General features: G+C 44.9%; 2 protein-coding genes across 3 annotated transcripts in view; one reads left to right on the plus strand and one right to left on the minus strand.

Annotated features, from left to right (window-relative positions):
* The first annotated feature begins 1,554 nt into the window (after positions 1–1,554).
* On the plus strand, positions 1,555–8,455 carry MAT2A (methionine adenosyltransferase 2A). The gene is made up of 9 exons (XM_075272923.1): positions 1,555–1,729; positions 4,967–5,044; positions 5,127–5,249; positions 5,331–5,443; positions 5,524–5,667; positions 5,752–5,970; positions 6,082–6,264; positions 6,378–6,511; positions 6,846–8,455. The coding sequence occupies exons 1-9, from the start codon at positions 1,636–1,638 to the stop codon at positions 6,946–6,948; spliced, it is 1,191 nt and encodes a 396-aa protein (XP_075129024.1). The 5' UTR covers positions 1,555–1,635; the 3' UTR covers positions 6,949–8,455.
* Positions 8,456–9,312: 857 nt separating this feature from the next.
* GGCX (gamma-glutamyl carboxylase) overlaps positions 9,313–15,982 on the minus strand; it is a 49,565-nt gene continuing 42,895 nt past the window's right edge. Inside the window, exons 14-15 of one of the 2 annotated variants that reach the window (XM_075272926.1) lie at positions 14,212–14,407; positions 9,313–9,963 (exon numbers count right to left, since the gene is read on the minus strand). In XM_075272926.1, coding sequence (XP_075129027.1) covers positions 9,795–9,963; positions 14,212–14,407 — 365 coding nt within the window. In that variant the 3' untranslated portion in view covers positions 9,313–9,794. The remainder of the gene's footprint in view (positions 9,964–14,211; positions 14,408–15,982) is intronic. The other variant, XM_075272927.1, reaches the window with a different exon arrangement.

The raw sequence follows: 15,982 nt of genomic DNA on the forward strand, positions 1-15,982 counted from the left end.
ATTCACTTGGAGGAAGAATGGGAAACTTTCAGTCCCCTGTTTTCCTCATTGCTAGGTCAGCAACCTTCTCCTCATTCATAATGCATGCACACGAGGATGAGCATGCATGTCTTTGGGGGTGGAAGGAACAAGCATCCTTGGGATGGCCTGCTAATGGATGGAACGGCGGAATTACTGCCCTTCTCTCCCACAATAGTCAGGCTCTCCTCATCTATGAGGTGTTGCAGTTTCCGAATTGAGTGCCTAGAATTTAAAAAGCTACACTGACTAGGGCCCACTTAGCTCTGTGACCAAGATGATTGTGAGAATAGGAGATAGGGTCCAGGAGGGGGCATAATGATGGACCTTCCTCTGTGCCTAGATGCCATCTTAGCCACCCAATGCAAGTGCTGTATATAAAATACCCTATAGATTGTTAAATATTCTACAGTGTGAGATGCTGTACACTGCCTATCTGTATTCAGTGCAGTGCATGTACTGTGCCATACACCAGTCTTGCAGGGGTCTAGGGGCCCACAATCCTCCACTAGGTCAGGGGCCCACCGGGGGGATTCACCTGTACCCCTGTGGATCAGTCCAAGCCTGGGTCCGTGTGAGGTATGATGAAATGAACACCATGGGGCCCCCTCTCCTCGTTTTAAGAACCTGGACAATGCATTTCCCACATCCCAAATTCAATACCATGGAAACTAAGTATAAAACATCCCTGCAGCCTGACTGGATCAATACGGCTATCCAAACAGTAATAATGCACTTGTACATGCACTGTAAAAATCCTATTGAATACACGGCGGCGTCTGTGGTGCAGCCTCGCGCCATTATATTAACCCCTACCTTACCTCTAGGAAATGTCTCTACAATGACCTCTGCAGACCTTACCGTACATAATACTGTACATAAGGCTCTGCTCACACTTGCATTTCTCATGTCCAGTATTCACAAATTGGACGGTCACATTACACCCCCTGAGAGACCCCACTGATTTATAATGGTTTCTGTCATTTATCTGCAAATATTATCTGTATATCTGCACATATATCTGTGATGGCTTATAGCAAGGCTGCAGGAAAGGACCAGGTAATATAATATGCCACACTCCACAGTGTATGATGGGATTTACTACTAGTTTATCTTTTTCACATTTAGTTATTGGTTTAGAGGACAGGACACGGTTATACTGGGACATGTGTCACCCTGAAATGTTTCACCCTGACTGACTAAGCCCCGCCCACTACCTTTAGCCTCTTTTTTTGGACTGTACCAATACTCCAGTCTCTATAACTACACACCTTACACTATAACCTCCCCTACTGTATAATAATCTACTACTGACCAACCAGAGCTCTAAAATAATTTAATATTACCGGATCAGTCGTTCCTTTCTTAGCGCTACTATCCGCACCCCCCCACTTGACGAGTGGTAGGTTCCCTTTAGCTCAGCCCACTCTCACCAGCGGCTACGTCATGCTAGGTGGGGACTGAGGAATGGCCGATCGGCCTCGCGCGGGATCCGTGACGTCACGGGAGGGAAGCTATAAAATGCTCCATACCTGGCGCCATCCTGCATTCCACCCGGCGAGGACCAAGCAGAAGCATCCGGTGTATAAACGCTACAGAAAAACCTACACTAGAAAAATGAACGGACAAATTCTGAACGGTTTCCACGATTCCCTGATCGATGAGGGCAGCTTCCTTTTTACCTCAGAGTCCGTTGGGGAGGGCCACCCTGGTGAGTATGGGGGCTAGGATTATGCCGGCTAGCCGGTGCTCGGGGTGACGTCATCGATTGTTCAGTGGCGGTTTTTAGACGATAAAGTTTTTTGAAAACATTATGGAACGTAATGAGGTTCAAAAGTGTTGTAATGGCGTTGTGGCGTGTCAGGGAGCGCGCCTGTGGCGGAGGCTCCGCAATGCAGCTGGAGAGCACGTGGTCCGGGGCGGCCCCTCCTGTCCTGTCTCCCCGGCTGTCTGAGCAGCATTGTCTAGGGCTAGAGTAGTGGGGGCATGTTATACCAAGAGGGGCTAGGCTAGCTATGGGGATAGAGGACATGTTATACTAGGGGAGCTAGGCTAGAACTGGGGGGGGGGATATATGACATGTTATATAATAAGGGGATAGCCTAGCTTCTAGTATGGGGGAATGTTATACAGAGAGGGACTGGGCTAGCTATGGGGATAGAGGACATGCTATACTAGGGGAGCTAGAACTGGGGGGGGGGGGGAGATAAATGACATGTTATATAAGGGGGATAGCCTAGCTTCTAGTATGGGGGAATGTTATACAGAGAGGGACTGGGCTAGCTATGGGGATAGAGGACATGCTATACTAGGGGAGCTAGAACTGGGGGGGGGAGATAAATGACATGTTATATAAGGGGGATAGCCTGGCTTCTAGTATGGGGGGGCATGTTATACCAAGAGGGGCTAGAGGACATGTTATATAATAAGGGGGATAGCCTGGCTTCTAGTATGGGGGGGCATGTTATACAAAGAGGGACTGGGCTAGCTATGGGGATAGGGGACACGTTATATAATAAGGGGGATGGCCTGGCTTCTAGTATGGGGGGGCATGTTATACCAAGAGGGGCTAGAGGACATGTTATATAATAAGGGGGATAGCCTGGCTTCTAGTATGGGGGGGCATGTTATACCAAGAGGGGCTAGAGGACATGTTATATAATAAGGGGATGGCCTGGCTTCTAGTATGGGGGGGCATGTTATACAAAGAGGGGCTAGGCTAGCTATGGGGATAGGGGACACGTTATATAATAAGGGGGATGGCCTGGCTTCTAGTATGGGGGTGCATGTTATCCTGGTGGAGCCAGGCTAGCTTTTAGGAAGCTTCTAGTAAAGGTGGACATGTTTACACCAAGGGGACCTAGGCTAGCTTCTTGTATTGGGGTGCTTGTTACACCAAGGGGAGCTCAGCTAGCTTTTAGGAATGGAGCACATGTTCTGGGGTTAGCACATGTACCCTTACTAGGAAGTGTCTTGTGTAACAGTGTACGGCACTCACCTCCTATCGGCATTGCATGATTAAGAACCTTCTAGATTTGCGTGGCCGGCTTCTATTTTGCTGTGTCACTGCTAAATGTGTCCCAGTAACCCTTTGCATACCTGTAGGCTGTCTATGCCTTGCTGGTAATCTGTAGGTTACACATGATCGGTATAATCTCAGAAGCAGTGTATGGATTATGCAACATGGGATGGTTAACCCTTTGCCTGTAGGAGTCGTGTTGTGATGCATATCTGGGAAGACTATTCTAAATGGATGTCTATTTGGGTTCCCACATTTAGGATAGGGGGTAAGTGACTGATTTACCCCCCTCAGTGGCTAGTACAGATGTGACCTCCCCTCTTATGTAAAAGTGAGGTGGTCACATGTGTGTACTATACTGGAAATGATGTTGCCCTGTAATCACACTTAAAGCCTTTATGGGCTTAAGACTTTCTCCAAGCATTCACTAGCTGTCGACTACTCATTTGGCTGGCAACCGGTTTCCCTCAGACCTGTAAACGCGGTTCAGATGAGCAGTTTATCCACTTGATTCCAACAATGTCAGGCTTTGGAGTATGGGCGCCTCCATTTTGTCCAACAAATTCATTGTATAACTAAGGTGGTACCTCGTATGCAAATGTCAGGTTGGCAAGGCTCCAAAGCATGTGACTGCACAGGAAGTGTGACGCCAGCGATACACAGGGGATAGGTTTAGATCTGTCTAATCTAAGCCTGTAGCTATAAAGTAGTCTATAGGTACTTGTATATCTAGCAGCCATGATGGCCGCGTGAGGCAAAGTCATGTATCAGTGCGTCAGCCCTGTGACTGCCCAGTCTCCTCCTGTTAGGTAGGTGTGGGAGGGGATGGCCCAATGGCTGAGTGCGGCTCAGGTTTCAGGTCTGACATCCATGTCCTGGACAGCTGCACACTTAGGATTGCTGCGTTGCGTATTTGCCTATATAATCTATATTTGTTGCTGATGTTGGATCGCTGCCAGGATCTGTATGCTTTTCAGGATGGTTGTCAGCGGCAGGCCGGGCTGGTGTACGGCCTCGCCATTACTTGGATCTGTTCCTGGCTTTGTTTGGCAGCTCTAGTTTCCTTGGGAAGTAAACAGACAAGCTATGTGTTAGTTATCCCAGTGTTTTGCTTGCTTGCGCAATATTTATCAGTGGAGTTTACTCCTTGTATAGGGATTGAGCAATAAGTGTGTACGTAGAAAATGTCTCCCTATCTCTAGGCCCCTGCTATTTGAGTTCTGGATACTGGGAATTGTGCAGGCAGTTATTCCAGAATTAGTCAGTGATTTACAGGAACTTTAAATCTCCTTCCACCTAAAGTGGTTGATAACAGGGAGGTTTGACGTCTGTTTCCTGAGCAGAGGGATCGTGCAGGGTAACGTTTCAGTCACTACAGATGGGTAACTCGAGCCCTTACCCTGTATGAGGGGAGCAGGTGTTGGGTGAAGCCTCCTTATATGGAGCCAACATTTGGTAATCTCATTCTGAATTGCAATGCAGAAAGGTCAATGGCATGAGCGTTACAATGCTTAAAGGGGAAACTTACACAAACTGACACCTATCTGCCACACTGGCCAGACCTTGTAAATGCTTGTACTCCTGGCTGCTGTAAATCTGACTACTTCTAGGCTAGCTGTACACATGCCTGGAACGTAAGCCATGGCGGGACACCTGTCCTCTGTGACTTCTCTGGCAGCTCTTCCCATGAGAACCAAAACCAGGCATGTTGAAAACCAGCATGTCCGATTTCCTTTCTTCCCAGACATCCGCTTGACAGAAGTCAAAAGCAAACACTTGTCCTTTGTAGAAGTATATCCATGTAAAGCAGTGTAATCTAGAAATTATGGTCTGAGGTGTCTTCATTCCAGGAGCTTGTGTAGCACATGAAGACCTGTATGTCATAGGTGCACTTATATCTTTCTGACTGTTCTGGTTCTTTCTTTACAGACAAAATCTGCGACCAAATTAGTGATGCAGTCCTGGATGCCCATCTGAAGCAGGACCCAGATGCTAAAGTAGCCTGTGGTAAGTGTTGGTGCACAAGGTTTGTGGTATGAAGTGGGGAGCTTCAAGGATGGGACTTGAGACTGGTTGTTTGCGCTTGCAGAAACTGTGGCCAAGACTGGCATGATTCTCCTGGCTGGTGAGATCACCTCAAGGGCATCTGTGGACTACCAGAAGATTGTGCGGGACACAATCAAGCATATCGGTTATGATGATTCCTCCAAAGGTAAGTGATACTGACCTACGTGACTTCCTATAGTGATGAGGGGACGATCTGGCAATTAATGTTATGTAATGGATTCTTTAGGTTTTGACTACAAGACCTGCAATGTGTTGGTTGCTCTTGAGCAGCAGTCTCCTGACATTGCCCAGGGTGTCCATTTGGATAGAAATGAGGAGGATGTAGGAGCTGGGGACCAGGTAAGAACAAACAAGATTGAGTCACTAAAGAGTGTTCCCTCTGAAGCATGGCTGCCATACTAAATTCCTCTTGTCTGCAGGGCCTTATGTTTGGCTATGCCACTGATGAGACAGAAGAGTGCATGCCCCTGACAATGGTCCTGGCACACAAACTGAATGCCAAGATGGCAGAGCTGCGGCGCAATGGCACCCTGCCCTGGCTGCGTCCGGACTCTAAAACCCAGGTGAGGAAGACTTGCTAAGCCTGTTTGTTCCCTGCTCTTATCTCATGATGGTGCACACTTTGACAAGAGTTCTTGCTTTTCCAGGTGACAGTCCAGTACATGCAGGACCGTGGAGCAGTGATTCCTATTAGAGTGCACACCATTGTAGTCTCTGTTCAGCATGATGAGGGAATCTGCCTGGATGAGATGCGTGATGCACTGAAGGAGAAGATTGTCAAGGCCGTGGTTCCAGCTAAGTACCTGGATGATGACACAATCTACCACCTGCAACCCAGTGGCCGCTTTGTCATTGGTGGTCCACAGGTCAGTAGATGTAATACAAAGGAGGAACCTAGTTTCTGCTTGGTGCTACCTTCAATTTAGCAGGAGAATCAGCTGCTAGTGGAATGACCATCTTGTTGCATGTTGTTTCAGGGAGATGCTGGTTTAACTGGCCGCAAGATCATTGTGGATACTTATGGAGGATGGGGTGCTCACGGAGGCGGAGCCTTTTCTGGCAAGGACTACACAAAGGTGGACCGATCTGCTGCTTACGCTGCCCGTTGGGTGGCAAAATCCCTAGTTAAGGCTGGCCTTTGCCGCCGTGTCCTTGTGCAGGTATGTACAGATTCTTGGGATTGCCTGGTAACATATAAAGGTCGGCTAGACGGTATCTAGAACGTGCCCTTTGCCTGTGATGTTCACACTGTAGATGTTAATCTTTCAAACAGGTTTCCTATGCAATTGGTGTTGCCCATCCTCTGTCTATTTCCATCTTTCACTATGGGACCTCCCAAAAGAGCGAGAGGGAGCTGCTGGCTATCGTAAAGAAGAACTTTGACCTTCGCCCTGGTGTTATTGTCAGGTAAAGTCAGCAACAAGTACTGCTTTGTTTACCAAGAAGGTGGGAGGGAGGCGTTATAGACGTCCTTGATATAGATAGTCTGAACTCGGTAAGGGCTTGTCCTGCAGTGTATGCTGAGCACTGTAGGCCTGACGAGAAGACACAAAGGGGTTTCAGGCCACGGGTGGACCCTGCTGTAGGCATTAATTAATTTGGTAAGTATAGTGTCCGGGATGTCCCCAGGGTAAGTGCCTGGTACAGGAGCCATGGGGCAGGATCCTGCCATAGCTCATATTTATTTGATGACCATTTGTTCCTTATACTGTACATTAACAGGCAAACTTGTATATTCCAGGGATCTGGATCTGAAGAAGCCAATTTATCAGAGGACTGCAGCCTATGGTCATTTTGGTAGGGACAGCTTCCCCTGGGAAGTGCCCAAAAAGCTGGAGTATTGATTGTTAGGCTTTTCCTCCCCTGAGCTGCTGGCGTTATATACAGAGAAGCCTGCAGATTCCTAGGGAGGAAAAGGCCCCGTATTAATCTTTCCTGTTCTATTGGTTCACTGTAGTTTCCAGTGCCATGTCCTGCTAGTCACGGAGACGGTACCATGTATAAGCTCGTCACCACCCCCTGCATCTCCTTGCTGTCAATCTGTCTTGGTGCATTTAGCAGTCAAGGATTTTTTTTTTTCCCAATAGCCTTAAGTGTTGTATCTCTCGACCAAGTATATGATTCTCTCCCTCCCCCCAAAGCTTTCCATAGACCTCCTTAAGCAGAATTGTGCTTTCTCTGAATTAGCATATTGATGACCCATCAGGTCAGGGGGTTGACAATTAGTGCTTCACTAGTCATCTGCTTGTTGCAATGCTGCTTCTATCTACCTGCCATTTGTCTGATTGGTGCAGGATCCTAGTCACAATGGATTGGGATAAATGCTTAAGATGCCACAGCACTTGCACCAATTGTGGGGTATCTGGAGTCAAATCTTACCCTCCAAATCAATCTGGTATTGATAGCTTGTCCTTCAGATGGCCCATTAATATACTGATCCCAGAAACCCCTTTAATGCACTCTATATTTTCTGTATGGCTCTCACGTCCTAGACGTTCCTTAAGTATACAAACTATCAGTTGCAACATCCCATGCATGTCTAGTGTGCATATAATTCCTATGCATACAACTCAGCACTTTGCCAAAACCATACACTTGTAATTTCCAGTAGCTGATAAGCAGTGCACACTTGTCCCCCCCTCCCCCCCAAGAAAAGTGGCCTCTTAGTGCTGTTATTTCCTCCTGGTGCCTGTATGTGCTCCTTCCTATTTTATTTGAAGAAACCTTTTCATTCAGCCACACTGCACAACCTCTCCTTGTCTGGTATGTAATCTTCTGCCTAGCGGTGCAATGTTCACTATAGATTCCCCTCTGCAACTGGCTGGTGTGGCTACAGAGAAACTAGCCCAGTGCAGAGGCAAGGCATGCAACTAGCAACAGGCAAGGAGAGGGTAAAAGGATCTTACTTGAAAAATGGATGTGTTAACTGCTTTATTTATTGTGTTGCCATGCACGGGCGTAAGTACAGAGTAGCCTGTGTCACGGGCAACATCTTATTTTATTTTTTTTTTTATACACTTTCTGCTGTCTCATTGATACATCACCTATCCAGTTACCTCTGGCATGCTAAGGTGTAGTACAGAAAAACCTTAGCTGTGCCTTGCAGAGGTCCTGGCATGTTACCGTGTAGATCTCATTCAATCGGAGCTTCCCCTGCAGGAATAAGCACATCATACCAGTGTTGTACAGAGAAACTGGGTGTTTACACGCTTGTCCTGGAGGGGACGCTCTGACTGCCAATAGGTTACACAAACTTCCAGGTTTTTTTTTAAACTATTCCATGTGTCTGGTTCTGGTAAAAGAATACAATCACAGCAAGATTTCATGAATAAAGTATTAGGTGCTCCCTTATCTGGTGTCTTGTGTGGTTTTTAACTTCATTGTAATAAAGGTTTTTCTTTTTTTTAACCCATGCAATATCTTATGAGCATCTCTACTTGTTAGAACTATTTAAGGGGTCTTCATAGCAGCCACATTACTTGTTTTCTCACTTGCGTGTAACTTCAATGTAGTCCTGTTTAGTGGTGGCCAGGTACATGCTACATAGCAAGGCAGGTGAAGACTAGCAATAATATAGCCCTAGGAATCTGGCTAAATGGAACCAACCCACCCTGTGCGCTGGGTACTGCAAGTGTGGCCACCAGGATTTGGTGTAAGGGCGTATTCACACAGCAACAAACTTCTGTCCTGGACCTTTTCTTAGCTTCAGGATTACCAGCACAGTATAGCACACTGGGATTCATGGCATAGTCATAGTTTGAACTCTATCTCAAAGCTGGTGCTTAATTCATAGTGAGCAAGCTTATCCAGGGCAGGGGCTGTTCTGGATGACTTGTAACAGCCCCCAACATAACGCTCTTCCCAATGACCAGATCTAGCATCATGCTAAACTCTTGAGAATCTGCTAGATGTGAACACAGCATTAGAACCACACAGACTTGGGTGGCTGCAGTGACATGAGCTGTCTGCCATGGTTTCCAGGGATAAGAAATTAGAACAGCAGACACCATTGATGGCCATGGTCACTCTGAACTATCCAGTGTTCAGATATCTTAGGCCTATCCACTAAACTGAGACTGTCACAATGCCTGTAACCTACATTAGGGTTTTTTTTTCTGTCCTCCACAAGTCAATCACTTGCATTGTATAAGGTGCATGTAAATCCACACTAAGCCCAGGGCCATACCAAGAACTAGATACCAGGAGCCACAGAATAAGGGGTAAAAAAAAATTTGAGTTGCTTCCCTACACAAAAAAAGGGTCAGACTTGCTACAGGATGACTCCTCCCAGATATTGACCAAGTTTAATTTTTCACATTGAGAAAGCAGATAGGTTCTGATATTTGCACCAAGACCACAAAATTTATTGTGTCCAATGCAAGTCTATTCCTATAACGCTGATGCAGAGTATTCACAGCTGTATGAAAACAATGACAGTAGGGCTAAGCCTCATGTCAGATGGCAAGGTTCTGGATTTCTTCTGTAGATAGTGATTTACCTAAGCCAAACGCTGAACCTCTTGGATATGCACGGGTTCTCCACCTTTTTGATGGATTTTGGTTGGAATAGTCCTTGATTTTTGCTGCATCATATAGTGTAAAATCCCATGTATAAAAGTATTCTGGCTGATGCTCTGTACAAAAAACACACCCTTCCCTCATAGAAAACAGTCCAACAATCCAGGCCAGGGTCACAAGTCTGTATGCTCTGGTTCTTTCACAGTTTGGTCTTGCTGTTTAGTTTCCTGCCGCCTTGGATCTTCATACTTTATGTTGGCGAAGGCCACCTCGGCGGCCAGCTGCTCCAGGGGCGGTCTACCGATCAGAAGGTTCCGGAGCGAAATTGCCGTCATCAGAAAACTGCACAAGACAATTTAGAAGGTGAATTCCTTATACATATAGAACAATACACTGGTCCTGTAGGACATGCACATCAGCAGCTAACCTGCAGGGTAGTAAATTACATTTTACTAACCATGTGCTTTATTAAAAAGAAAAATGCACCAAGAAGTTGCTGTCCTGCACATATCACTATTAAGGATATCCCATGGCTCCTTAGATCATCACACAAGCATTGAGGAAGAGTCCTGCACTCATTGCTAAAGAGGATATGGGGTTGCAGTGCAGATTTCTCATTCTTGACAACAGTTGCAGGATCTCAAATGGGAGTGTAACCATCTGCTAAGGCAAAGACCATGTTTATGAAGATGTCTTATGTCTGGATTGTCCATGCATCACTGGATTATCGCTACTGGTGGTGGTCTGTCTGGCACACTCACATAACTTGCTCATAAGTCAGAACAGCCTAGGTGGTAGGTAAATTGTTGAACCTCTCAGTTCATTGAGGTGGGAGACAAAAGCAGCAGTAAAATATCTTTCACCAAGAAGTACACTACCCAAAAGTAACCTCCTAGAGCTTTTTTTTTTTTTTTTTAAATAGGGCAGCAGGAGAAGCACATTTCTGCCCTCTTGTGGCCTACCGTATATACTCGAGTATAAGCTGAATTTTTCAGCACAGTCCTCAAGCTCAGGGAAGGGGCAGACAGACAACCAAAACACCCCCTCCCCTTCTCCAGCAACTACTGCACCCAAAAACTCCAACCATTTTAATTCTTGAAATTTTCCAGTAGCTGCTGCATTTCCCCCCCTCGGCTTATACTGGAGTCAATAAGTTGTCCCAGTTTGTTGTGGTAAAATTAGGGGCCTCAGCTTACACTCGAGTATGTACGGTAACTAGGCACTAGGTTTTGCCACACCTGTAATCATACATACCATAGCTGCCTGAGACACAGCTATACACCCAGTTTGGCAACAATCCGACAGTTCTATCTGGGTACTTTTTTTTGTTTGTTTGCCAATGGTTGAATATTTGTCTGGGATTTTCCAGACTTCACTGGCAGATACGGAGAACGTGTAGGGGCCGATGACGAGCACCCACGGTTATTCAAAGCAGTCCCTGCTTGAGAGCAGATTCTGCTTCTCAGCCTGTGATTTCATGGTCATCAGACTCATGGCCTGTAGCAGTTCAGTTCTGTTAAGGGGTTGGGACTGCCATCGCAAACCCAGCTATACAATGTACAGCCCTGTTCTTCTCTGAGCGCTGTGACCTCTTCTCAGCTGACTGTTGGGGTTGCCAAGTGTTGGACCCTCACCGATCTAATATTTATGTCCTACCCTAAGGATTTACTTTTTTCCATATCTGGTTTTAAATAACGCAATTGATATCCTACCAGTCTTATAGCCATCATACTCCTTTAAATAACAAGCTCCACTTATGCTTAAGCTACATATGATCCTGCCGCCAGGGGAGCAATAGTCTCCTATGTATGTTATACCTACTATGAGTCTATACAAATGTATACGCTTTGCAGGATATTCATGTAGATGTAATTAATAGTCAAAGTGCCAGAAGCTAAGTCAAGACAGGACATTTCTGCCATATGTTAGAAAAATGCCACCATTGTGCATGGCGAGACAACCCCTGAATGATCCTGCATAAGACGGTGCGGATACTGGCATCCCCATTGTACTTGGTAGCGGCAGATCCTAGACTGATTCGACCGGTTTTACAAGAGCAAATACAGCACTAAGCTAAGAAAATATATATATATATATATGTATATATATATATATACACACTACAGTCACATTTGTAGGATTCGTTGCACATACAAGGCCCTGTGAATGAGGAAATACTAAACTTCCTTTTTGTCTGATACTTTGATAAGTCGTCTCCCATCTGCAGGCTCAGCAGTGACCCAAGTTCACACTTCTATTCTGTGCGTGAAAACCTTGTGGCAGAATCTGCTCGTATAGACTGAACTAAATCCTATTCTCAGGCTTATAGGAATGTTATTTCCACGTCCACAGCTCTTCAATAGCAGGCCATATCCCAATGTCACTATTCACATGGTTCTGTTCTACACACATAGGCATGCATGTTATGGCTGTGTTCACATCTGCAATGGAAGCAGAATCAATAACCTCAGACAAAACCAGAGCTGCGACTCCTTTACCTGACCGCCATGGTCAGACGGGAGCAGATCATAGCCCGTGATTGCCTTCCTATAGAAGTGAGTGTGTGACACACTATACAATACTGATCATTGTATAAAATAATTCACAATCCTTGTTTTATTTTGAACCCGGAGTAACTATTTCCCCAAATTCATCCAGGACTGAACCCGACTCCAGCTGGCACCATGACCGATAATCGACAGACCCCAAGTCGATGGAGCCCACTCAATGCTGTTTGCATCAATTGGATCAGCATTGACTGGCCAGGGGTAATGCAATGCAGTGGTCTCTGCAGGGTGCAGAGTCTGGGCCCATTTTGGGTGGCATCGGAATAAACAAAGTCACCGACTCTAAAAATTATGTCATTTTTGTTTTGAAGCCGAATTATAAAATTATTAATCTTGCATAATTAATTAGATCCGCAGCTTGTTACATATTTCTTAGGAAATCAGTCACTAGATATTTCAAGAATTAGGCTAAGTTCACATTGCACTTGGCTTTCCGTCATTGCCGCTGCCAAAACAGGGGTTACCTGCGGACATCGTAGACTATAATGGGGTCTGCCGGGGAGCAGTCAGGTTTCTGCTTGTTTCTCTCTGCTGATTTTCAGAGATTGTGATGCACATGTGAACCTAGCCTTAAAGGAGCTTTAATGCTTCTGACTGACAGTGGCTATCAGCCATTATGAAGAGTTGGAGTAAGCCTGTGTAAATATAGAGGAGTCAGACTCAGTGACTACTGACTCTAGAGCCCTGGTTCTCTGTTACTAGCCATTCCAACAGGGTAGAGGTTTACTAAAGTTCCTCTCAGAGAGTTGCTTGAGATGTTCTACATGCAGAAAGCAAGTTCAGGGCAGAGTGCCCCCTGTGGACCATATGTAATACATCTCCAGTACTGCTGCACTTCCTGAACAAATATATGTGTCAGTGCCATTGATCTAATGCCCTATTGAAGTGTACAGGGCTCCTAGAGGGGGCGCTACACTCAGCATCCCTTCGTTAAGCCAAAGCAGATTGTTTAGCAATAAGCAGTATTTCTGGCTATGGTGGACTGCCATGTACTCCATATTACCTCACTACACTTCCATCTACCTTACTGCACAATGCCAAAAGAAAGTTCCCAGTAGAGTCAGCTGGTTTGATAGTGATGGGAGGGCCTTGAGAAATTCTCCTATTGAAGTGGTTATCTCTGAAGGCCTTTTCTGCAGACTCTAAGGCTGGTCTTACACGACCGTATTGAATGTACGGTCCGCAAGTTTCTGATCAGCAACATAGACTCTGCAGACGTCCGTGTCCTGCCGCACTCGCCCATAGAGTTCTATTGGCGAGTCCGTGCAGTGCCGCAATTCACAGCCTTACGGACATGTTCTATAAATTGCAGACCACGGTTGCGGGCTGGCCACACCACAGATAAAATATCCGGTGGTGTAAGAGGCCGCACTGAATATAATGTGTCTGCAATTGAAAATCCTCAATTGTGGACTTACATTACGGCCGTGTAAGACCAGCCTAAAGCCAGTCCCTATGTCTCCAGCATTACTTGGCTGACACAGTTGCATTATAAATACGTACAAGATACATGGCCCAAATGCTTTACTAATGGTGGTCATACGCATTTCATTGTTGGATGAACTTACTGATTTCTATATATCATTCTGAAATCGTCATATCTTAATCATTATCATAATTGTCAAATATGTCATTTCTGAAATTTCCCCACTGTGGGACTATTAAAGGATGTCGTTGGGGGGAAGCAGGGCCAGGCACAATGGATTTCAACATGCTCCATCCTTCTTGTTCTCAAGGTAAGCCTGTACAGACATCTGGGTGTGCAAGTGTATACGGGTGGGAGTTGTGAGGAAAACAAGTTCCCAGCCGGCAGCTTATCTAAGGTGTATGAATAGAGACCCTAAAAGCTGCGTCTAAACAACCAGAATCAATATAAAGCTGGGCTGGTGTTTCAGCTCAACCCTGTATGGCAACTATGCTACCAGTGTAAGACTGAACCTACAGTCCAGAGCCAAAATGCCAGACATGTTGCTTTTAAGAGTTTATAGTATGGAAGTATATACAACGCAGCTCAGACACTCACCTTCGTCGCATGAGATAATACTTCTTATTAAGAAACCTTTGAAATCTCTCCGTCACTGTCGCATTTCGCCTTCGTTCTGCCTCTTCTATCCGCCTCTGTCTGTGTAGGTAGGCAAGCACCAAGGGATCGGACACATTGAGGTCTTCTACCACTCCGGTGATGAGGGGCTGTAACTCGGGTGGCAGGGGGGAGGTTTCTGGAAAGCAAATCAAAAACTGGATTCAAGGCGAGGGTTCAAGATAACAATACATGAATTGAGCCTATCCTTCAGTGAAGACTAACATGGAACCAACACCTGTGATCCCGGCAGATAAGTAGTTTGGTGTGGAAGTGGCTCTCACTGAACTCCACGTCATAGGTCACGAGACATTACATTCATTGGTCTCATGGCTTGTACACAGCTCAGTCCCATTCAAGTTTACCAAGCACAGCTCCACACACTCAATAGAGGCTAAGCGAGGTACTGCAGCTTAACCCCTTAGTGACCAGCCTATTTTAGACCTTAATGACCAAGCCAAATATTGGAAATTTGCCCTGTGTGACTTTATCAGTGAATAATTCTGTAACAGTATAGCGCATCCAAGCGATTCTGATATTGTTTTTTCGTGACATGTTGTACTTTACTGAGAAGGTAAAATTAGACTGATATAACTTGTGTAAATTTATTAAAAAACTCGCAAATGCTGAAAATTTTGAAATTTTTACAATGTTTTCCATTTTCAGCTGCGATATCTCACATATGCACAATAATACAGGGCAAAAAAGTTACTAGTTATATATTTCCAAATGTTCCTTTTGTGTTTCAAGCATATTTGAAATAATTTTAGCATATTTGAGTAATTTAGACAATTTAGAAGTTTATGAAATTTAAAAGCAAATTTTGGAAATTTTGAGTTTGTGATTTTTTCCTGTACCAAGCTATGTTTGCAGACAAGAATAGGTGACATAATGACAGAACCTCCCATTAAATGACCCAATTTGTAAAACTAGACCCCTTCAGGTATTCTTTGAGGGGTACAGTGAGCATTTTGATCAAACAAATATTGTTTTGCAAGAATTATTACAAATGCTGAAAAAAATTACATTTTCATTTTCTTCAAATATGTGTCATTTTAAAACCAGTTTTTTTGCACACAACACGTCAAAAAGAAGAAACACACCCCAAAATATATCACCCCACTTCTCCAGTGTTAAAAAATGTTCACTTTGTGGCCTTAGTCCTATATACGCACGTACAGTAGGGCCTAAGAGGTAGGGAGGGCCAAATGGATTTCAAAGCACAAATTTGGCTTGCAGATATTTTAGGCCCATTGCACATTTGAACAAGATTTGAGTTAACAAAGCAATTGAAAACCCCCATAAATGACCCCATTTTATAAACTAGACCCCTTGAGGTATTCATTGAGGGGTATAGTGAGTACTTTGACCCCATATGTTTTTAGAAAATTTGCGTCAAACAAAAAAATGTCATTTTGTTACACAAAAGTGTCATTTTATAGGCAGTTTTTTTGCACATAACACATGAAAATGAAGAAAAAACACTCCAAAATAGATTACTCCATTTCTCCTGTGTTCAAAAATGTACACTTTGTGGCCTTAATTCTATGTACGGACGCCCGGTAGGGCCAAAAAAGAAGGGAGCACCAACTGGATTTCAAGACACAATTTTTGCTTCCAAATGTTTCAGGCCCATTGCGCATTCAAGCAAGATTTGAGTTACCTAAACAATTGAAACCCCCCACAATTGACACCATTTTATAAACTAGACCCC

The sequence above is a fragment of the Leptodactylus fuscus genome, chromosome 5 (assembly GCF_031893055.1).
Source record: "Leptodactylus fuscus isolate aLepFus1 chromosome 5, aLepFus1.hap2, whole genome shotgun sequence".
In the NCBI taxonomy this organism is placed as follows: domain Eukaryota; kingdom Metazoa; phylum Chordata; class Amphibia; order Anura; family Leptodactylidae; genus Leptodactylus; species Leptodactylus fuscus.